Source organism: Pipistrellus hanaki (assembly GCF_964339955.1).
Source record: "Pipistrellus hanaki genome assembly, chromosome: 1".
Taxonomy (NCBI): domain Eukaryota; kingdom Metazoa; phylum Chordata; class Mammalia; order Chiroptera; family Vespertilionidae; genus Pipistrellus; species Pipistrellus hanaki.
In genome coordinates this window covers 168,632,803-168,657,690 of record NC_140503.1, presented here as the reverse complement: position 1 = coordinate 168,657,690, position 24,888 = coordinate 168,632,803, and the positions used below count along the sequence as shown (strand labels likewise).

The 24,888-nt window shown below is 38.0% G+C and overlaps 1 protein-coding gene across 7 annotated transcripts in view; it reads right to left on the bottom strand.

Moving 5' to 3' along the window:
- The window catches only part of ANKRD17 (ankyrin repeat domain 17), a 156,415-nt gene that overhangs the window by 9,991 nt on the left and 121,536 nt on the right, over positions 1-24,888 (bottom strand). For all 7 annotated transcript variants that reach the window (XM_084890475.1, XM_084890476.1, XM_084890479.1 and 4 more), the window contains 6 exons: positions 19,944-20,115; positions 18,382-18,832; positions 16,057-16,212; positions 14,838-14,987; positions 11,522-13,149; positions 2,853-3,050 (listed from right to left, as the gene is read on the bottom strand). In XM_084890475.1, coding sequence (XP_084746601.1) covers positions 2,853-3,050; positions 11,522-13,149; positions 14,838-14,987; positions 16,057-16,212; positions 18,382-18,832; positions 19,944-20,115 — 2,755 coding nt within the window. The remainder of the gene's footprint in view (positions 1-2,852; positions 3,051-11,521; positions 13,150-14,837; positions 14,988-16,056; positions 16,213-18,381; positions 18,833-19,943; positions 20,116-24,888) is intronic.

Here is a 24,888-nt window from a genome sequence, read left to right as displayed (position 1 = left end):
GTATCAGAGGTAAAAGTGCGAGGGTCTAGCCTGTATCAATCATTCTAAAAGTTGCAAAATGATGACTATAATTTCCTTGTACATTTATGAGTCGTTATTATATTCTAAGGAATAGTGTTTCCTTCTCCTGCAATTTTATGTATAATGATTATTAACCCATGGATTGCTTTATCCAATGAGCTGCCATTATTCATTTTGGTCATCAAATTGTCCTGAATTTGGCCAGTGGGACCCCTTCAAGCTATCTCTTGTCTCCTTCTGACATGCCCCTATGATTCTGAGCATTTAATTACTCTCTGACGTGAAAAAACTTTGCTACATTATAAACCTCTCCTTATACTTCCTATGCCCTAGGTATTTCTCCAAGAAGCTCTAGCCTTTTTTAGTGGAAAAAGATTATTTAACAGAAAGATCTGGACACTAAGTATGCTCACTGCTGCTGTTGATTCATTGCTTTCAGTAGACAGAGCTAGGGGGGAAATGACAATTTTATTCCATCTAATACATATATAACTGAAAAATCATGAATTTTCATTCATTCTCTAATTCCATATGGTTTTGCTTGCCTTACTCCATTTCCACACTTCTGTCTTCTCACAGTGAGAACCTTAGATCACATTTTCATCAGTATATTTATTCATTTCTCAATCCTACATTATATCTGATTTAGTTTTAGAACTGCATATCCATAATATTACTAAAAAACAACTGTCCTAAGTAGAATTGAAGATCTGTCTGTTGAAATCCATTTGTCTTTTGAATGAAGGATCCATTATTTTCTTCTTATACTGGTACATTATTTTCATACTTCTTACATTATTTCTGGCATGTTTCTACCACAATCACTTTGAATGCTTTCTTAAACCATTCTCATTTAGTGACATCTGTGCAAGGATAATCAATATTCTTTATTTGTGACAGTCCTCATTATTTGACAAACACACAAAAAACTATACAGCATGTAAATTAATAATTCCATGCTTTAAGTGGCAATGCACTTTTTAAATTATTTATTGACTTATTTTAGAGAGAGAGGAAAGGGAGGGACAGAGAGAAAGAAGAAGGAAGGGAAGGAGAAAATAGGGAAGAAGAGATAGAGATAGTGAAAGAAAGAGATAGAAATATCAATTTGTTGTTCCAGTTATTTATGCATTCATTGGTTAATTCTTATATGTGCCCTGACCAGGTATAGAACCCTCAAACCTTGGCATTTTAGGACAATGCCCTAACTAACTGAGGAACCCAGGCAGGGTCAGCAATGTACTTTGATATGCTCGTAAATATTTATTATTTTAAAAATATGTTTTTATCCATATTAGAGAGTGAGGAAGGGAGAGGGAGAGAGATAGAAACATAGATGAAAGAGAAACATCAACATCCATCACCTGCCTCCTGTATGCCCCTACTGGGGATTGAGCCTGCAATCTGGCCATGTGCTTTGATTGGGAACAAACCTGTAAGACCTCGTGGTGCATGGGTTGATGCTCAGTGAACTACACCAGTTGGACTAATTATTATTTTTTTAAATTCTATTAACCAGGCTCTCTTACCTAGGTTTTAATGCTGAGGAGAAATCCATAGTTTAAAAAATTGTTCTTACTATAATTTCCTTAAGGGGAAAGTAATTTGATGCCTTTATTTTCACATACAGAAAATTAAAAACTACAAACACAAAACCCAATAACCTTACTACAGAATTCTGTTAATATGACTTGAATTCCCTATTTATGACAGATCTTCCTTAGTTTGAAAATCTAACTATTGCGTCCAAAATCTTATTACAGTTAAAAATACACATGTGATAATGTGAAATCAGTTGGGCTGTTAAATACAGTAAATGAGGCTTAAAGTGGACAAAAGGCATATGATGTTTATACTTAAAAAAAAAATTTTTAAACCCTCACTCAAGGATATCTTTGTTAATGATTTTAGAAAGAGAGGGAGGTAGAGGAAGAGAGAAACATCTATTGGTTGCCTCCCATCAGGGATGGAACCTGAAGCCTAGGTATGTGACCTAACTGGAACTGAACCCACAACCCTTCAATACACGGGACAATGCTCTCACCAACTGAGACATACAGCCCAGGGTGTTATTTATACTTTTAAGGTTGGAAAACTTTCTCCTTGGAAGCTGTATCCTCAAATAAAACTGAAAGTTAAGGTAAATCAATGGTACAGTAAGATTTATTTTCCCCCCTCAGATCCCTCTTATAAACGTCAATAAAATATTATTGGTTTGATATAACAATGTTGATATGTTGATTTCAGTAATTTAAAAACTTGGAAATTTTATCAAAATTCTTCCTCCCAGAGATGAAGAATTACATTTTTAAAATATCCTCACCTGAGGATATGTTTATTGATTTTAGAGAAAGGAAGGAAGGGAGAGAGAAACATTGATTGGTAGCCTCCTGTATGTGCCCCACCTGGGATCAAGCCTGCAACTTTTCGGTGTATAGGATGACGCTCCAACCAACTGAGTCACCCATTCAGGGCCCAATTACATATTATAGTATTAAAATTATGATAAGGTTTAAAAGTTAAAAATTCTGAACTTTAAAAATGTAAATCCTTTTGTTTTTAAGAAAACATGCATGTTGCCCTGGCCAGTATGGCTCAGTTGACTGAGCACTGTCCCATGAACTAAGAGGTCGTTCGTTTGATTCCTGGTCAGGGCTTGATCCCTAGTGGGGAGCATGCAGAAGGCAGCTGATAAGTGTTTCTTTCATTGATGTTTCTCCCCTCCTCCTCTCTCTAAAGATAAAAGAGGTGGTGGGGGGGGGGGGGGGGGGAGAGGAAAAAAACATATCCACAAACGTCGTCTTAGGAAATTACAAAATTACAGTACTCACCATTTGATGCTGATGAACCGGGGGTCAACAAACTAAGCGGGGAAAAATGTTGTCTATTAAAGTTAGCAGCTGCGGGTGCTCCTCCAAGGGGTGCCCCAGGTCCATACATCTGACCTCCTGAAAGGTTTGAGGCAAAGTTTCCCAAATGTGTAGAAGAAGGTGTTACAGAACCATATGGCGAGTCCATATTGACAATACCTATAATGCAGAAGACAATCATAGTTTATAACAGTTTTCCCACCCCAGGAAAAACAATTAAAAAAACCTAAAATTCCAAGAACCACCCCTAAATATATATATATACATACATATATACATATATACAGGTATATATGTATATATGTGTATTTCTTATTGATTTCAGAGAAGAAGGGAAAGGGATAGAGCGATAGAAACATCAATGATGAGAATCATTGATCAGCTGCCTCTTGCACACACCCCCTCCCCCCGACTGGGGATGTAGCTGGCAACCCAGGCATGTGCCCCTGAGCAGTACCAAACCCGGGACCCTTCAGTCCACAGACTGATGCTCTATCCACTAAGCCAAACCAGCTAGGGCTAAAAAAACATTGTAGATGAAAAAGTCTCTTTGCTTACTTCTTTGTCCATTGACCACCATTTCCCCCTCTATTTCATAAACATAACTACAAAAATAATTATCAAGTAAAATATAATTCTAATAGTTGATATTTTATTATTTATTATAAAACACATACACATTTAATATCAACACTGGAATTTAAATAAGTTAATGGCCAAGGAGTTACATAAAATTTTATCTTTAAAAAACTTCGGGGGAAGCCCTGGCCGTTGTGGCTCAGTTGATTGGGCATCATCCCATCTACTAAAAGGTTGCTGGTTCAATTTCAGGTCAGGGCGCATGCCTGGATAGCAGGCTGGATGCCTGTTGGGGGGCAAGCAGGAGGCAGCCAATGATGTTATCCTCTCACATTGATGTTTCTCTGTCTCCCTTGCCCTTCCTCTCTCTCTAAAAGTCATAAAAAATATTTAAGAAAACAAAACAAACAAAACTTAGGGGGGGAGAAAGGAGTGAATAGGCAAAACAGAAGATTTTTAAGACATGGAGAATACTTTGTATGATACTGTAATTGTAGATTCTGATCATTAAACATTTGTTCAAATCTACAGGAATATATATCAGTCACTAACAGTGAATCCTAATGGAAGCTAAGGACTTTGATAAGGATGTGTTGATGAAGGTTCATCAATTGTAACAATGTTCCACTCTGGTGGGGAATACTGACGGGAGAGGCTATGCCTTTGTGGAGACAGGGGTATACAAGAAAACTACAGGTGAAAAAGAAAAAGCTGTAGCTATACTTCTGCAACAGAGAAATCTGATGGTTAGCACCTTAACTAAGTGGCCATACTTTCCATAGCCAACAGTGGGACAATGTCAGAGTGTAAGGCAGTCAAAACACCATCTCTCACCCTAGCTGGTTTGGCTCAATGGATAGAGCATTGGCCTGCGGACTGAAGGGTCCCAGGTTCGATTCCGGCCAGGGGCACATGCCTGGGTTGTGGGCTCCATCCCCAGTAGGGGCGTGCAGGAGGCAGCCAATCAGTGATTCTCTCTCATCACTGATGTTTCTATCTCTTTCTCCCTCTCCCTTCCTCTCTAAAATCAATAAAACAAATAAAAAAAAACTACCACCTCCCTGATGTTCCTGCTAGAAATGTTTGACTTTAATCATGGATTGAAGAAACAGTGAATCTGAAATATGGGACATTTTTAGGCAACTGGGCTCTTCAAAGGATTCAACGTCAAGAACAAAGGAAGGTAGTTAGATGTTTTAGTCAGGGGAGAGTAAAGAGATACAGCAGGCCACAACTATCATGCTGAAACGAAAAAAGAATCAGCTGCAGCCACTGCTGTCTCAGCCCCAGGTGCCCAAGTGGGAAGAGACTGGGGACAAAGATAATGCAAATCCTGTGGGAAGGCCCTCCCCACATGGCCAATGGAAAGCCTGATGACTCCAAATCTGCCCCAAACTGGAATCCACCCACATGTCCAACATTAGTAGAATGGATAAGTTATTGCATGTGCATGCAATGAATGGGATACTACACTGCAATAAAAATGAACAAACTCCTGCTACAGGCAACCTGGATGAATCTCACAAACATGATGTTGAGTGAAGGAGCAGAAACAAAAGAATGCAGATTCTTTCCACAGAGGTCCCCTCAGACAAGAGGACTGATGATTCCATCACTGCTGAGTCTCTCACCTCCTCCCAGGGACAGAGGCCTAGTTCGGGGAGGCGTAGGCCTCAGGTCTGACCCATATGGTGTGGTTGGTGGGAGGTCAATGCTGAGCACCCTTTTATTGGGCCAGACCATGGTAGTCTTTCACAAAGGACAGAGACATCCTCAAAGGCTCACAAGCTGGTCACTTGTCAAGATTATCTGCCCCCTCCCCTACTCTAAGGATGTACCCCCGGATGTGGAAGACAAATCTGATGGCCACTATTGACATGAGAACCTCTGTGCTTTCTGCCACCCAGGCCTCAACATATCTCCTCTGGGATACTGTGCCTTCCCACCTGAGCAGGAGGGAGCCCTCTGTGATCTAGTGACCATATATTTCCCTATGGCCCTGTAACAGCTACTATGGCAGTTACCATCCTTAGTCAGTAACACTCACCCCTGTCCATCACATCCCCATATGGGGTCCAGTGTTTCATCACTGAGGTTAGGTGTGCACCATTTCTACTGACCCAGCCTCCAGGACCCCATCTTTGTTCCCTCTACTGCTTCCAGGGTCCCCTTTTCTCCTTCCCAACAGACTGCTGAGCAGGAAACTTATTTGGTGTGTTCCTTGTGCACCTATCCACCCAGATCCCAGCACTGCCCTCGATTCCTGAGCCTAACAGTTTCCTACTATTCCCTTCTTCTGGATGCTTGTCTTAAGTCCTTTTTATGTGATAACCCCTCCCCGAAAGTTGACAGCTGCTCTGTGAAACTCACCAAGTTGTCTGACCTGGGATCAAGTCTGGATGAACTGGGACAGAGTCACTTCCTGAAAGGCCACTATCCCTGCTTTTGGGTTTTGTAGTTTTGCCATCGGTATCATGAGCAACACTGCAGTGGCTTCCTGACACTAGAGTATTTCTGCGCAAAATGAGTGAGGCTCTTGGTGCCCTCGAGGCTCTCCCCGCCTCCCAACATGGGAGAAATGGGAAACTTTCCACGACACTTCCTTCCTGGCCTCCCCATTCTTCTGGTGTCGCTTTTCCTGGGTTTGACACAGGCCCATTAGATGTACTCTAAAGCTCCAGTGAGCCTAGCCTATTTCCTCTATAGTCCATTTTCCTTAAACTATATCATGGTGAGGACACCAGCCCTTTCATTTGAATTTTGTGGATCTCCACCTGGCCTATCTTTGGATGGAAGTTGGACAGTCCTGACGAGCTCTCCCGACCTGTCTCTAGGTCACTGCCACTGGCTGTTTTCTGTAAAAACAGTGTGAGTAGGCTCAGTCTTGAACTGGCCCTGAGAAAATGGGTCAGGAGTTGTGTGGGCAAGAGGGAGGGATAAGACCCACTGGAGATCTGAAAATGAATTTTTTTCTTTTTAATAATTTTTATATTAATAATAAATGCAGTCGGGGGAAAAAAGAAAGGAAAAAAAAAGATATAACAGACAAAGGTAATGTGTCAACCTTGATTTGATCTTGGATCAAAAGGAAAGCAATGTGTCCCCCCCTCCGCACCCTCTCACACACACACAGGCATAAAGGATATATCTGGGATGAAGGTAATGCATATTTGGTGTTATTACTAAATTAATGTTAATTTTCTTGGTTGTAATAGTGGAATACAACTATAAAGGCAAACATGCCTGTTTTAACTTGAATCTAATGAATTATCTTCTGATGGACTCTCAAGTTAAACTTCAATACTAATTTTGACTCCTCTTCACTGTACACTTCCCTAAATCTTGCCTCCCTTATAGAGCTTATTATATCTTTTCACAAAATAAAAATTTAATTCCTTTTTCTCTAAATCTTAATTTTACTCTTTCTCCACATATCACCTAGATTTTCATATTTTGAAAGGTCAAGTATTATAAATTCTAATTATTAAAAACGAAATATAAAGCATTTACATTAGTATATTAAGATCTTTCCAAATCAAATTATAGATTCTATTGTTTTAGTACAATTATTTTTGAAAGTACACATAAATATTTCAGTGAACCCCCAGCAAAGAAGTATTTACTGATGTAAATGTCCATTACACTATGGTCACATGTTATAGAAACAGGTAAAAATAACAGTCACTTCCCATTAAACTCAGAAATTTTTTGTTAGAGGTCATCCTATATAATAAAAGGGTAATATGCAAATCGACCCAACGGCAGAATGACCAGTCACTATAACGTGCACTGACCACCAGAGGGCAAATGCTCAATGCAGGAGGAAAGCCACTCAGCCAGAAGCCCTGAGCCGAGCTTATGGCTTGCAATCACAATGGCAGTGCCAGGAGCCTCTCCTACCTCAGCAGCAGCGCTAATTATGTCCAAATGCTGGCTTAGGCTCACTCCCCATGGAGAGCGGGCCTAAGCCGTCAGTCGGTAGTGGGCCTAAGCCGGCAGTCAGACATCCCCCAACAGCTCCTGGACTGTGAGAAGGCATAGGCTGGGCTGAGGGCCCCTCCTCACCAAATGCATGAATTTCATGCACCTGGCCTCTAGTGTCTTAATAACACAGATCAGGTTAGCAACCTTTCGGTAAAGGGCTAAATAGTAAGTATTTATAGGCTGTCATTAGAGCAGAAAAGAAGCTGTAACAATCATAATAATAAAGAGCTAAGATGCTAATGGTCGGGACGCCTTAATGCGTAGCGACCAATCGCAGGAGGCTGCCTGAACGTGTATGGTGGGGCACTGCTCCGGAGATGGGGCGGAAACGGGGAGGAGGAGGGACCATCCTGTGACAGGGAGGGCGGGGGGTGAGAGCCCATAGAGCCCTCACCAGTCCTTTACCAGCCACTGCTCGCACTCAAGAGAGCCCTGCCATCCACCTCCCAGGAGAAGGAGCACAGCGCAGCAGGTGGGAGGGCTCCACGCTCTCCTCCAGCACCAGGACAGGCGGAGCCGCTGTGTTACTCTAGAGATGGGGCTGAAGAGGGGAGGCACTCGGAGAAGGTGGAACCAGCCTGAGGTGATTCGAGGGAATGAATGTGGGGCTAGAAGGGGCCAGAGAAGGCCAGAGGGGTCAGGGGCTGGGCCAGGCACGCTAGAGCTCTGCATGGAGAGGTTTAAGTGTCAAGGCAGGGCAGTGGGTAGGTGAGCGGGGCTGTGTGATTTCACACCCTGGGCTCCTAGTATTAAATAAATGGTCATGGCTCATTTCAACAAAGCTCTGTGAAGACTAAAATTCGAATTTCTTATTTTTTTGTGTTATTAATATTATTCTTTAAAAGTTTGTTTTTTAAAAGTTTTATGTATATATATATATATATTTTTTTTTTTTACAGAGAAGAAGGGAGAGGGAGAGTTAATAAACATCGATGAGAGAGAAACATCCATCAGCTGCTTCCTGCATAACCCCTACTTGATTTGCCCACAACCAAGGTACTTGCCCTTGACCGGAATCGAACCTGGGACCCTTGAGTCTGCAGGCCGACACTTTATCCACTGAGCCAAACCAGTTAGGGCTAAAAGTTATTTTTTTTTTTAAAGATACACTTAAAAAATCTTATACAATCTTATATATTTTACCTCAGTTTTTAAAAAATTACAAATGTAAATAAAACAGTTAGTGCCCTAACCGATTTGGCTCAGTGGATAGAGCATCAGCTTGCGGAATGAAGGGTCCCAGGTTGGATTCTGGCCAAGGATACATGCCCGGGTTGTAGACTCGATCCCCAATAAGGTACATGCAAGAGGCAGCTGATCAATGATTCTCTCTCATCATTGATGTTTCTCTTTTCCTCTCCCTTCCTATCTGAAATCAATAAAGAAAGATATATTTTTAAAAGAATGTGATTCTTAAAAAATAAAAACAGGTAGCCAGCCATACTTGGCTGATGGACCATAGTTTATCTATCACTAGCATAGATCCTCTTAAATTGCTTGAAATTTTCATATTAAAACATATAGCTCTAAATGTAATTTGGTATTATGGATTAAACACTACAACAGAGAAAGAATATCATAGGAAAAAAACTGATATAATCTGAACAAAGCTTAGAGTTTAATTATATTGCATATTATTTTCTTAGTTTTAATAAATGTACCATGATTAGTTCCATTAGGGAAAGTTGTGGTAGTTACAGAAGAACTCTTCTATAAATATAAAATTATTTCAAAGTAAATAGTCCAATATTTTAGCCACTAGAGATATGTGCTTATAAAGCATTTGAAACATGGCCAACTAACAGCCACTAGGAAAACAGTATGGAGGATCCTCAAAAAAAACCCTGAAAACAGAACTACCATACAAATGCAGCAATTCCATTTCTGGGAATATATCCAAAGGAAAAAAACAAAAAAAACTAACTCAAAAAGATATCTACAATCCCATATTCATACCAGCATAATTCATAACAGCGAAGATATGGGAAAAAACTAAGTGTCATTTGGCAAATAAATGAATAAACAGGTTGTGACATAAAACTTACATATACACTAAAGGCCCAGTGAACAGCGCTTGTGCGGGGGGCGGAGGGGGAGTGAGGGGGGGGGGCAGCGTGGAGGGAGGGACACGGGGAGAAGGAGGGGTCCCTCAGCCTGGCCTGCACCCTCTCGCAGTCCAGGACCTCTTGGGGGATGTCTGCCTGCCAGGTAGGCCTGCTCCCCACAGGCCTAACCCGGCAGGCAGAGATCCCCCCCAAGAGGTCCTTAGCGCTGCCCTGGAGGAAGGAGAGGCTCCCACCACCACACTGCACTTGCCAGCTGTGAGCCTGGCTTCTGGCTGAGAGGTGCTCCCCCTGTGGGAGTGCACTGACCACTAGGGGACAGCTTCTGCATTGAGCATCTGCCCCCAGGTGGTCAGTGCGCATCATAGCGACTAGTAGTTCAGCTGTTTGGTCTATTTGTATATTAGCCTTTTATTATATAGGATACACACACACACACACACACGAATCTTATTCAGCAATAAAGAAGAAAATCTTGCCATTTTTTACTACATGGGTGGACGTTGAGAGAATTATACTACCGTATTTTCGGGCGTATAGGACGACTTTTGAAACAAAAAAAAGTCAACCGAAAATCGGGGGCAAAAGACCAAAACTGCACAAAAATTACCTGCAGATCTTGACGGCAAAGTAAGTCTTTTCTTTGAAGTGGGGCGTAGTAGTCTTATATAGCAAATATAGGCCTAAACCTATGTTTTAACTGTAAAATTAGGGGGTCGTCTTATACGTCAGAAAATACGGTAAGTGAAATAAGTCAGACAAAGACTAATACTGTGAATCCACTTATATGTGGAATTTTAAAATAAATAAACTTAGAAAAAGAGATCAAATTTCAGAGTAGGGTAATGGAGGAAGGTGGTCAAAGGGACGAACCTTATTTATAAGATAAGTAAGTACTCGGAATGTAATGTACAGCATGATGACTACACTTAACATTGGCATACATATATGAAAGTTAAGAGAAAGTAAATCCTAAAAGTTCTTATTAAAAAAAAAACACCCTAATTTCTTGCCTTTTCTTTTTATTATACCTGTCTACAGTAATAAAAGAGAAATATGCAAATTGACCATACCTCCACAATGCTCAACAGCCAAATAGGAGTATGTGAATTAACACAACAAAGATGGCAGGTTAATTTGCATATGCAGGCACAAAGCAAAGACTGAAGGCTCCAGCCTGAGCGAGACTGAAGACTGAAGAGGCTTGGCTTCTCGGCTGCAGCCAGAGTGGAGAAGCCAAGCCTCACTGCAGCCACAGCAGAGAAGCCTACCCTCGAGACTTGGCTTCTCGGCTGCAGCCAGAGAGAAGGCCTGGGTCCCGGGTGCCGGAGGAAAACTGGTGCTGGCAGCCACAAGAAAAAAGGCCTATTGCACAAATCTTCATGCAATAGGCCTCCAGTATGAAATGATGTATGCTAACTAACAACAGCAGTAATGAATTCACAATATATGTAAGTCAAACCATTATGCTGTACAGCTTAAACTTATACAGTAATGTATGTCAATTATACTTAAATAAAAATGGAAAAACAAATTAAAATAACAAGAAATATGACGAGCTTGACTACCATCTTCAATTTTAATTATCTTTAAATAGTACATGTGGTTAGAAGCAATGCTATTAAACTATGTACCTGTATATTTTTCTCATTATTTTAAAAAAAAGACAATCAAATAAAATCAAATATTAAAATTCTTGTTAATTATATTTTATTTGAAATAAAATACAATTTGAAATAAAATATAATTAACAAAACGGTATTACCTTATTAAATTAAAACCTAAGAGACTTTTTTACATTGAGAGAAAAATATGGGAAATTTATGGGAAATTCAAAATAAAATCCACTGTATTTCTAAAAAGAGTAAAACATTTGAGTTTAAAAAATACAGCAATTTCTGTCTATCTGACCCAGTCAGAGTAAAAATATTAGAAAGTGGCTATGAGTTTTCACATCAGTTGTGTAAATGAGCGGCTGCAGAATATCAGAAAATACAAACTTACCTGAGGGACTTGGAGCAGGCCTCTGTAATGGTGGTCTAAAACCTGGAGCTTTGGAAGTATCAGACTGATGTAAAGGATCTGAATTTGGCAAATATGAGGATTTTCCTGATAGCATAGATTCTGGTGTTGACTGAGATGAAACAACAGATCCTCCCCAGAAGGCATGAGCAGAAGTAGGGCTGTTTTCAAACAATGTGCTAAAGGGCCCAAATGGTAAGGATGCACTGAAATTGGGAGCAATAGGCTTATTTGCTGGATGAACTGAATTTTGACAAGCACTTTGTGTACTTAAGGTCGAAGGTAGCTGAACAGAGGAGGGAACACTGTGAGGTCTTTTAATGTGATTGACATTGAGGACTGCAACGGATGAATTTTGAACTGGAGCTGGATTCTTATGAGGGGCAGTTGTGCCATGAGAGGGGGGTCTAATAGCAGGGGTTTCCATTTTAGGAGCAGGCTGGGAGCATCCCATTTGCGTCTGAGGCATAGGGTAAGTCACTGGGGCAGTAGAAGGCACTGCCACTGGAGCAGAACTTGTTGCTAAAGGAGGAACAGTCATTCTAACCTCCGGAGGAGGAACCTGAGACTGCTGAAGAGGTGGTCTTGGCTCCTGAGAAACAGATCCTGGAGGTTGTTGCTGAACAGAATGAGCTGATGAACTCCCAGAACTGCTGCTGTTTGAAGGTCTACTATTTACTGTTTCTACTACTGGAGGACTTCCTGCTTCCTGTTCAGAGGAAGATGCCCCTTTATTTGGAGATGCTGTTCCACAATCCAAAGGGCTATTTCTAGAAACCCCTCCTGGCTGAGCTGGTGGTGATGGGGAAGATGGGGATGATACTGGGTAGTGTTCTTTGGCAGTAGGCATGGGATATGTGGCATTTGTGGGTGCAGTGCTGTTGTTGCTTGCTGTGGTTGTTACTGTTGTGGTGGTGGCATTGGATGTCTTCACAACTGTGACAAAAAGCTGCCTTCTGACGGAAGGTGAACTTGGACTGCCATTTGTAGATGTACCAGGCACCGTTGAAGCTAATGAACTGGTTGTAGTTGTTGGACTTGAAGTTAAAGAACCTGCTGAATTCACCTGAGAACCACTGCTATTCTGATTGCTATGGCGAGGCACCATGTGAGGCTTAGGTGAGTTAGTAGCTCTGGCAGGGCTCAAAGGCCTGACAGGAAAAGGACCCCAAGTGGATTGAGCTGGTGGAAAAGTACCTCCAAAGTGGGTCATGGGCAACCTTGGTGGACGGATCTGCTGGAAAGTCTGAGCAGCAAGCAAAGCATGTGCAAACTGTGGAGGAGGATATGCTAATGGAAGAGAAACTGGAAAACCAGGCCTCACATTATTCACTGGATTCTTAATGGTTTTGTGAGTAGATGCAGAAGAAATTGCAGGCACAGTGAGTGCTGTGGCAGTTTGAGATGTTGATGACAGAGCTACAGTCGTCATTTTAATTCCCATTAAGGAACTGTTAGCAGCAGTGGTGGTAGGTGCTGAGGACCCTATTTTGGAATTTGCTGAGCTTTTCAAACGATTCTTTGGAATAAGTTCATCAATTTCTTTGTCTGGATCCTTGATCAGAGCATTGATCAACTGTGTTGCTTGTCTTGTTGATTCAGTGCCACCCCTGTAGGTTGACAAAAAAATTAGGTCTATATTTAAATATGTAAAGCCTAATTTCTTTTTTTTTTTTGTAAAGCCTAATTTCATTAGCATGTGTGTATATACATATATACACAGAACAATACCCAACTCTTGAGGTATTCTGCAAATAAAGCCATACACTGTTCTGATAAGTCACTATATTTTTCAAAAGCATAATGATTTAATTTCTAGAAATTCCATTTACTATTGTTTCCTTAGATTAAAAAATAATTTTCCTACGATAAAACACATTAGTTAGAAAAACCACTGCACTTAAATAAACATTTAACCTATAATGTTTCTGTTAGTTAAAAACAGTTGATCAATACTAAAAGCAAAGTAAACAAGGAAAATAATACAACTGAGCAAGGAAACAGTATTTTATTTTAAACCCTGGTATTAAGGTAACTCCATATATGACATATTTATTGATGGTCTCTCTAGTAGAACAATTATTATAATTCCTCTGGAATTGTGTCTCAAAATGAGAAGAATCCTGATAATACAAACAATAGTAACAAGGTCAAACCCTAAGTATTGGTTTTTCAGGAAAATATTTGATAGCAAAACCCCTAAAAGGGTCTAGCTGGCATGGCTCAGTGGTTGAGTGTCAACCTATGACCTAGGACCATGGTCGGGAAACTGCAGCTCACGAGCCACATGCGGCTCTTTGGACCCTTGAGAGTGGCTCTTCCACAAAATACCACGGCCTGAGCGAGTATATTTTGAAGAAGTGGCATTAGAAGAAGTTTAAGTTTAATATTATACTGTTGATATTTGGCTCTGTTGACTATGAGTTTGCCGACCACTGACCTAGGAGATCACAGTTCATGTCCCAGACAGGGCACATGCCTGGGTTGTAGGTTCAATCCCCAGTGTGGGCCATGCAGGAGCCAGCTGCTCAATGTTCTCTCTCATCATTGACTTTTCTATCTCTCTCTCCCTCTACCTTCTTCTATGAAATAAATGAAAATATGTTAAATAAATAAAATAAAATAAAATAAAATAAAATAAAATAAAATAAAAAAACAACTAAAGGGAAAATTGAAATTGCTTAAAAGGGTTTTTGCTTCCCTCTGCTCTAGATAAGGCAGGTTGTGACCACCAATCTATACCAGGAGAGAGAAAACAAGATAGGAGAATAAACACAAGGTAAGCTATAAAACTATCAGTTCTCCTATTATTGTGAAGGGCACCAAACTTACAATTTCTTAGACTATCATCTTTGTTTTAAGGGTATTCGGGTACGCACATTCAATTCAAGACATATATCTACTTCAAGTTTAAATCTATTATGAGCTCATATTCTAAGGACATAATCTGAGAATAACAAAGCTCAGATGGTAATTTAAAAGAAAGATAAAACCTACTGCTTAAAATGTGTTAAGAATTTCTTTTTAAAAATTTCAGAATAAATTTTAAGAAAATCATATGAATAGTTTATGTAAGAAAAAAATAATCAAAACTTTTGCCATACACAAAAAATATGCCTTTAAAGCCCTTTGAAATACTTTATGTGAAAAAAATTATAAAGATTATCTTCTAAAATTCCAATTTTAAAAAAGTATGCTATTAAATGCAAAATTCCACTGAAAACTCAAATACTTATATTTCATTAATCTATAGTGCAATAAAACACAAAGGAAGAAAACATAAGAGACAAAATTTTGCCTTATAGTTATTATCCGGTCTCCCGTCTTGTCTTTCTGCTTATCGATATCTATGTGTGCACCCGTGAACTCCCGAATAGCATTAATATTACAGCCTCCTCTTCCAATCACTCTGGATATCACCGTTGATGGAACAGATACTTTCTTCGACCTGTTTAAAAGTTGCAAAGATAAATTAAAATAAATCATTAGTTTCAGGTTGTCATTAAAATAAGAGAGTACTACTAAAATTTGTTTTTGAAAATACAGAATATATTTTTGTTGAATAAGTTTCCTACCTATTCTCACTCTAGGTAATAAAAGGCAACTAGTAATTATAGGTAAAGGAGGGGAAAAAAGAGGAGTGGAAGGGAAGAGGAAAGGAAGGGTGGGTAGAAAGATAAAATATGACAAAAGATGGTTTATTTTCATCATTCATAAATATGTGTAAAATACATACTATATAGATATGCACTGTGCTAATGCAAATAAAATAGCAAGTAAGAGAGACACGGTTTTCTGCCCATATGTATATTGACTATGTAGACACCAAGTTAGAGCTATAATACCATGACATGAGTGATTTAATAAGATTTACTAAATAAAAAGTGGTTAGAGCATCTAATCTAGCCCAAGGAGTTAAGAATGGTTTCTTATGGGTGCATTTGGGTGATTGGTTCACATTCTTCTTTTTATTCTCTAATATATAACTGAAAGAATGACATTAAAAATTTGTTTCCCTAATCAAAAGTTTAATTTTTTTTGATGGAATTTCTAGGGAGTTCTTTAACATAGGTTATCAAAGATTTAAAATCCTTTCTGGGTGTGTAGTAAAGTTTAAAACCAATATTTACTCATTCTTCAAATACTTATAAGCATGCTTTATACATTACCTGGGCTCTGAGATTACCATCTGAACAAAACACCTTCTATCTATCACTTTAAAGAACTTAAATTAGTTCTCTACCAAATATCACTACCTACAAGGATTAAGCAGATAACAGTCATCTTTTTATGTAAAAGGCTCCCAATTCTTAATAATATTAACATACTGTTGTGTGTTTTTATCATCTAAAATATGATGTAGATTGTCTCTGTTAGCTATATTCAGCCTTGGGCCACAAGTCTGAAACCTTTGAAATACTTGGAGGAATTTTATTGTAAGGTAACAATCCATATTTCAATTTGAAATAGAGCATATTTAAAAACTGAGAAAAACAATCAAGTAAACAATTACTCACCTTCTTACAACTTCTTTCCATCCTTCTTCCCTCTTTTGTCCTCGCTTAGGACTTGCTACGGTTAACTTCCCATTTGGAGAAGAAAGGGGAGATGGACCCGATTTTGAGCAAGTGGACAGAGAATTACTGGTCACTTCAGGGACAGTCTCTGACAATCTTAAACAAAGAAAGGAAAATTACATTAAATACAGAGCAGATGTAGAATTTTTAAATGATAAAGGCAATCATTTACATTATTTTATTGTTTTATTTATTTTAAAATATATTTTTATTGATTTCAGAGTAGGAAGGGAGAGGAAAAGAGAGAAAGATACATCACTGATGAGAGAGAATCACTGATCACTTGCCTCCTGCATGCGTCCTACTGGGGATCAAGCCAACAACCCAAGCATGTACTGAAGCACGGGAATCGAACGTGAATTCTAGGTTCATAGGTTGATGCTCAACCACTGAACCATACCCTCTGGACAATTGTTTTACTTATTTTTAGAATGAACATGGTACTCAAATAAGAAATTTTCTTTTAATTTTTCAATACTTAGCATAAAATGAAAATATTTTAAAAGATAGTTTCTAGAAAATAACTATATGCCAACATATAGTTTTATCAATGCCTCTGGAAGGCATTGATAAAATTCCTAAAAATATACACTCTTCTAAAACTGGATCAGGAAGAGTCAGAGCATCTGAATAGATAGATTATAACTAATGAAACTGAAGCAGTAATTAAAATAAAATAAAAAATACCTCCCAATAAACAAAACTCCTGGACCAGATGGTTTCACAGACGAATTTTACCAAATATTCAAAGAACTAACACCTATCATTCTCAACCTATTAAAAAAATTCAAGAGGATGAAAGAGTCCCACACTCGTTTTATGAGGCCAGCATTATCCTAATTCCAAAACCAGATAAAGCCATTACAAAGAAAGAAAATTATAGGCCAATATCCGATGAATTTAGATGCTAAAATCCTCAATACAATATAAGCAAACGTGATCCAACAACACATTAAAAAGACCATACATCACGACCAGGTAGGATTTGTTCTGGAGATGCAAGGTTGATAAAATATCAGTAAATCAATAAATGGGATACACTACTTAAACAAAATGAAAGATAACCACATGAATATATCATTAGATGCAGAAAAGGTATTTGATAAAATCCAGCAACCATCCTATATAATAGTGAATATGCTAATAAATCCTCACGCCATTGCAAAGATGGCAGCACCCACAGCCAATAAGGAGGGAATATGATAATTGGCTGTTACACCCTCAAAGATGGTGGTGCCCACAGCCACAAGATGGCAACACCATGCCCCCTCAGCCCCCGAGCCGCCCAGTTATTTCTAGAAAATAACTATATGCCAATATACTGGACAATCTGGAAGGAATTGATAAAATTCCTAAAAATATACAATAGGAGGAATAATAGAAGGAATCCAAATTGGAAAGAATTAAAACTGTCATTATTTTGCAGATGACATGATACTGTGTATATAGAACCTAAAGGTCCCACCAAGTTACAAAATAAATATACAGAAATCAGTGGCATATTTATACATCAATAATGAACTATCAGAAAGAGAAACTAAGAAAACATTCCTATTCACAATTGCTTCAAAAAGACTAAAATATCTAGAAAAAAATTTAACCAAGGACAAAAGACTTGTACTCATTAAACTATTAAGACACTCAAGAAACTGAAGAAAATACAAACAAGCAGAAGCATATATCATGTTGATGGATAAAAAGAATTAACATCACTAAAATGTCCCTACTACCCAAAGTCATCTATAAAAAAAAGGAAAAAAATAGCCCTGGCCAGTGTGTTCAGAGGTTAGAGCACCAGCCTGAGCACCTAAGGGTTGCTGGTTCAATTTCCGATCAAGAGCATACACTTCAGTTCAGGGTTCGCCCCCTTCTCCCAGTTGGGACATGTGCATACAGGAGGTGGTTTTCTCTTTCCACCCCCCACCTTCCACTTTCTCTAAAAATCAATGGAAAAATATCCCTTAGTGATGATTAACAACAGAAAAAGATGCTATGTAGAGTTAAAATTTAGCAGAGTTTAATCACAATAATAATCAGAGTACTCATAAACTAAATTTAACAAAATGAATAAATTACATAGTAAAAATTTTATCTCATTAATAGAAAATCTAAAAAGTAACTTATTTTTCAAATCAAATGAAATTTTGTCATCAAAACAAAGGCAAATTCTTGTTCTGCTGTTCTTTACAAGATTGATTTATAAAATAATTTAGCAACAAGCATTTCATGATACTATAAATTATAAAAATAAAAATTGGAACTAACTTTATTGAAGGCTTGCCAGAAACAGGTTTTCTCTCCTCCTTTGGAAGTGTAACCAGAACTGATGGCTGTTTCTTGTTGGTCACAGTGGTAGTAACCACAGCAGGTGAATGATTGTCACTCTTTCGGCTGCTATTGCTGTTACTACTTTCATCGCTGCAGCTGGAAATCCTCATGTTATCACTGTCCCCACTCTCGCTGGTACTGCTACTTTTTGACTCTCCTCCGTTCACCTTCTCTGGCTGACTGTATGAGATTGGTAGTGGATCATCAAATATAATTTGAACGTTTTCTGGAGTCATTTTATTTTTCCTGTTTTTCCTCTTTGAACTGGTTGTAGTTATGGTATTATTTCTTTTACCATGGGAACCTGCCAAAGTTGTCCAGGTTGCAGATATACCTATAGTAGTAGTGGTTGTGGCACTTGGAGGCTCTGTCAAGACTTCAGGCTCATCTACAAAAGTACCAATAATGAATTAGCAAATTCTAAAAATTCTTAGAATATATTTAGCTTTAAGAACTTCCAAGAAAAAAAAGAAAAGAAAATCAGGAGTTGTTTGCTTCTATTAGATATAAAGTCATCAGTCATTCTAGCATTCATCATAAGGAGATAAATAGAACTGATCTATGTCCCTAAGATCTAACTAAACAATGCATAGTAGGCAAGTATAAGAATTATTTGGGGGACAATCTTATAAATGTGACTATATATTGTATATTATATTAAATGTTTTATATAATTAAATTTCTTGGGTGTAATAATGTTACTGTAGTTATGTAAAATATGTCATTTTTCTGGGAAACACATAATCAAGTATTTAGGGGTGATTTCACATGATATATACATCTTACATGCAAACTGTTCAAAAAGAGAGGAAAAAAGATAAACAAATGTGCCAAAATGTTATAACAATCTAGGTGATATTCAGATGTTTAACATACTAATCCTTAAACATTCCTTTGTTCAAATTTTTTCAAAATAAAAGACTGGAGGAGGGAGAATACACACACACACACACACACACACACACACACACACAGCATACATAATTGGTAATTTAACAGTGATGGTTCTTCCTCAAATAATCTTTAACTAGAAGCTTGTTAAAAATAATTCCCTCATTTGAGAAAAATCTGAATATGGTCTGGATTACAGATAATAATATTACCAAATTACTGTTAATTTTTTTTAGGTACTACCATTATGTAAGCAAATGTCAGGTATATGTTGAAGTTTTACAAGTACAATATCAGAATATCTGTAATTTACTTTCAGATAGCTTAGAAAAAAATCTGTATGCATATTATAGGAAAAGAAGTTGAAGTAAATGGGTAAATGCTTATTTTTATTAAAATCTAGGTAAAGTATATTCAGGTATTTTGTCATTCTTTTATCTTCATAATAAAAAAGCTTGGGAGAAGTCTATAAGTAAAAATAACATAAATTCTTTAAGGGCTTTATAATTTAGAAACCTAATTTTACCTAAGTTACTGATATTTTAAAATATAATTTTTAATAGAATGTACTATATGAAACATATTAGATGGTTTGTAGAGAAAAATACCTTCAACTTTATGCTTTTCTTTTTCTTGAGCAGCTTGGAGTTCAAAGTTCTCTTTATTTTTCGCTTCAATTTCTTCTAGTTTTCTTCTTTGTTCTTCCTTTTTCTTTCTTCTCTTCTCCTTTCGCTTTTCTCTTTTGGCAGCCAACGCCAGCCTCCGGCTTTCTTCTCTTAACTGATAAAGGATCAATGAAACAGAATAACACTGGAATTTACCATGGAAAAAAATTGTTCTATATTGTCATGTTATCATAAAACTGGGATATCATAAAATTTAAAATCATATAGCTTAATTCATTATTTGACCAAGATCATATTCTATTCACTGTAAAGAGAAAATACTTTTAAAGGATCAAGATCAAATTAATGATAAAAATCTAATTTAAAAACGAGTGCCCTGGACTGTGTTTCTCAGTAGTGAGAGCTTGCATACCAACCAATCTCTCAGGCTCAGTTCCCAGCCAAGGGCATGTACCTCAGTTACAGGCTTGCTCCCTGGCCCAGGTTAGGCACCTGGGGGAGGCGGCCGATCAATGTGTCTCTCCGATCTATGTTTCCCTCTCTCTCACTCTCCTCCTCCTTCCTCCCTTCCACATTCTCTAAAAATCAATGGAAAATATTCTCGGGTGATGATTTAAAAAAAAAATAAAAATAACAAGATACCACCTGTCAATAGTTAATTTGGCAAAAATAAAAAAAGATATTGTTACCAGGGAATTGACAAGACCTGGGTTCGTATCTTTTTGAAGGAAAAATTTAAATCACAAGACAAAGTGTGGAAAAGCAGGCAAGAATTTATTGACTGCAGCAAAAACACACTTAGGACAGTGCAATAAGAAAGGGCATAGAAGCAGCAACAGGAGAGGCAAGGCTGGGTCGCTCTGGCTCTCAGGGAAGTCGGAGAAAGGAGAGCTTTGGAGACAAGTTCAGATTAGCCTGGGAAGTGCTGCCACTGCCAACTGCTTCCCTGGTTCAAAGTCTCCTGAGGTTCCTTGGAATTTAGGAGGTAGGAGCCTGTGGGGGGAAGGGAGGGAGAAGGGGATGGCATGGGCATACTCACTGGAATGAGAACTTGTTGGGATGCTCCTTTTCATGGGTTTTAAAGGCTGGCATTTAGGGGAGGTCTTAAGGGAGGATATTCATCAACTTAATTTTCTGTCACTGGATGTGGTTGGCAAATGGCACTAATTTGTTTCTGTCTCCCTGAGTACGGTGATTTAAACTATCCTCTGGATGGGAAGAAGTATCCTTGCTTTAGGGAAGGTAGGATTTACTAGGTGGCTGCAAACTGCCACTTAACTATCTTAATTTCCTTATTCTGCTTGTCCTGGAATTTTCCTAGCCTCTTACTATCCTACAACATACTGTAAATAAAAAATATTTTCAAAGGATAAAGATGAAATTAATAATAAAAATTAATTCTTTGATGAAAATCTAATTTTAAAAATGGGTGAAATGATAAATATGTAGCTTCCTAATCACTAAACACATACCCATAGCATGTGTCATTCATTATTTTGGCAAAAATAAAAAAATATCACATATCAGCATAAGTTTTTGGAAAATAAGTTGTTTCCTATACTGCTATGGGTATATATATTTACATTTTAGGAAAGGTAATTTGGAAACGTCCTATGAAAATTACAAACTGCTTATCCTAAGAATTTATTCTTCATATAATAACTATCTCTGGTGAAAATATATAGGTTCAATAATGTTCACCATAAAATTAATTATAATGGCAGTAAAAAAAAAAAAAAAAGATAAATCCATCAAATGGTGGGACAGATTAAAAATATACCTTCACAGAATACTAGGTAGCCATGAAAGTATCTAAGTATCTAAATATATACTTGGGACAATGCTCACAATTTATATTTGTTAGGAGGGAAAAAAAGGCACAGTGCAGACGAATTCTTCCATTTATAGGGAAAGGCCACCCTCATGTGAGTCTATTTGTAGAAGCACAAAAATAAAACAAAACACAACCCACTAAGGATAAATATCAAAGGTTTACTAGTGACTATCTCTAGAGAGTGGGACTGAAGAGGGGTAGCTGAAAGATGGCGACTTTTAATTTTACTTTATATATAAACTGTATGTTGTTTCTATTTGTTAAAATGAGTACATATTACTTTCATAAGTAAAAAAAGTTAAACACAAGTTTGAAAGTCCAATAATATCTCTTAAGAAGCTATTTTAACTATTACATTTTCCTCTTTGGTTCATAAAGTGGGAAAAACCTTCAAACTCCTTTTGTTTGTATATACTCTTACAGATGTTTTTCAAACTAAAAAAATGTACTCCCTGCCCATAACCATAGCATTCTGTATATTTTATATTTTAAATATTAGATGTCAAAACAATGATACTCAGTTTATAGAAAATATCACAATGTCCTAACTAATGAAATCAGAGCTCAAAGACAAGTTCATAAGCCAAATCAACATTATTTTTCATCAGGAAATGTCTAATGTCTTGCTCGATACTCATCCAGCCTTTTTTTCTTTTAATTTTTTAAAAAATTGATGAGAGAGGAAGGGAGGGGGAAGATAGAGATAGAAACATCAATCAGAGACAACCAATGACAGGCTGCCTCCTGCCCACCTCCTACACACAGGTATTTGCCCTTGACCAGAATTGAACCTTCAGTCCACAGGCCAACAACATTCTATGCACAGAGCCAAACCAGCTAGGGCTCACCCTTCCTTTTCAAATTATTCCTATTAGGTATCTGAAAGGTTTTGCACAGCTTTGAAGTTCTTACACCTAGGACAAAGCTTCATAATTACATTCTCTTTGGGAGTAGAGATAAGACTTTTATTCCTGAAAAGGAAAATAGTTAGGGGGGATCTGTAGAAAACTGAGACTCTCAGGCGGATAGACTTCAGGAAAGAATACAAATGGAAGCTAAAATTGTAGAAACTGTTTAGTAGCACCCCCTAGAAATTTTTGCTGGGCCTCTAGAAACTCTAGTCTGAAGAAGGGAAGAGGAACTTTTGACTTTTCAGGACTAAGAAGCAAACAGTATTTGTTTGGTGGCTTTCACTCCCTCGGTCACTGTCTGGGAGGAGGGGGAGTGATATGATTGGTGGTTTTAAAAGAAGGAACTGAGCATGTGCTGACGTAGCTCATTGCTTTACTGGTTGGTTCTCAGGGAAATGCGTTCTCCGCCAGAACTCCAGAGGGGGAGGCTGTGGTCCTGTTTTGCTCTGGTTTTGACTGGGTAAGTGCCAGGGGAAGAGGAAAAGTGGGAGCGGGGGTGAAGGGTGTGTCGGAAAAATATTTTCAAAGCAACTGAGGCTGTAGATATAAAGCCTCTCCAATTCAATTAGGAATAATACACATTTCAATCTATATTATGTCTACATGAACAGAAAAACCTTGAGAAAGGTACAGAAAATAGCTGTTGGAGGATCAAAATAACAAGTGAAGTTCAAGACTTTTGACTAGGTCAGGATGGGTGTGATTTTTGGGGGGCTGGATTTTTAAATTTGTCCAGTGGCAGGAAATAACTGTAATTACTATTTAAGGGAAGGAAAGTTTTTTGTTATTGCATACATCTTCCATTTCCTTTTTATTTTTTAATTTATCTTTATTGTTAAGTATTCAGATGTCTCCTTTTACCCCATGGACCCTCTCCCCCAGGAAGGACTTTTTTAAAAGTTTACATCAGAAAGCCAGCTTTCATCTAAGCCCAGGTGGCCAGATGTGGGAGGGATGGGCCAGGATAGGTCTTAGTGTTGGGGTGTGGCTGTGTTTCAGGTATGCTAATGCCTCGAGCTTTACATAGTTCTGTGAAAGCTGGCCCTCGGGCAACAGGAAGAGCTTAGATAACAAACTTTTATAGTTTAGCCTTAGGGCTAAGCCTTTCTAGTTTCTTAATTTTGAAGTTCCCAAAGCTAGTATTTTGATAACCTTATAGATCTTACTAACTTTGGAATCACTAGAAAAATGGGACACAAATTCATAGGTCCTAGTGAAACTTTTTGGGGGAAACTTGAGACTATGGCTGCAAAAGCATGGTGCTCTCTAAAACTTAATAATTAGACAAGATAGATACAGATTTAAGAGGCATCATAAATTTGTAGGTTATAGTTGAATATAATGAATTAAATGAAGTTACTAAAAGGAAGAAATTATAACTATACAAGAATATAATTATGTGTGCCTGAGGAGGAAGGGGGAGAGAATATTCAATATTTAAAAGGGAGAGTAAATGAAACTATAGGAAGGCCTTAACAGGGCACAGGAAGACAATCAGAAGAAAGTAGCTTTAATGAGAAAAATTTCATGAAGGAAGGCAAACCACAAAGTATCAATAAGAACTGAAAAGAAGTAACAGGATTGGGCAGTAAAGATGGCATTGGTGATCTCTGCCAGTTTATTGGAAAAGTGGGGGAGCAGCTGAAACCAGTTTGGCTCAATGGATAGAGAGTCGGCCTGCAGACTGAAAGGTCCCGGGTTCGATTCCGGTCAAGGGCATGTACCTTGGTTGCAGGCACATCCCCAGTAGGGGGTGTGCAAGAGGCAGCTGATCGATGTTTCTAACTCTCTTTCTCTCTCTTCTTCTCTGTAAAAAATCAATAAAATGTATTAAAAAAAAAAAAAAAAAAGTGGGGGAGCAGGCAAAAGATCCTGGACTGAGGATTAAAAATATAGAGTTGAGACTGGCTAATAAGCCAAGATAAGTAGAAAAGAGAAAATGAGATAGAGTTAAACTTCAGTTTTCAGCCATCCATTAAATCCTATTTTCCCTTAAGAGTAAATGGTTTGCACTTCTCCCCAACCAGGGTAAATCACCCTCCTCAGGGAGACAGCACAAACCAGTTAAGTGCCACTTGCTAACTACACCCAAGGACAAATAAAGATAATAAACCTCATTTTGGTTTATCAGCAAAATGATGAATATTTTATGGAGATCCTCCCCAGGATTTCCCCTAAATGC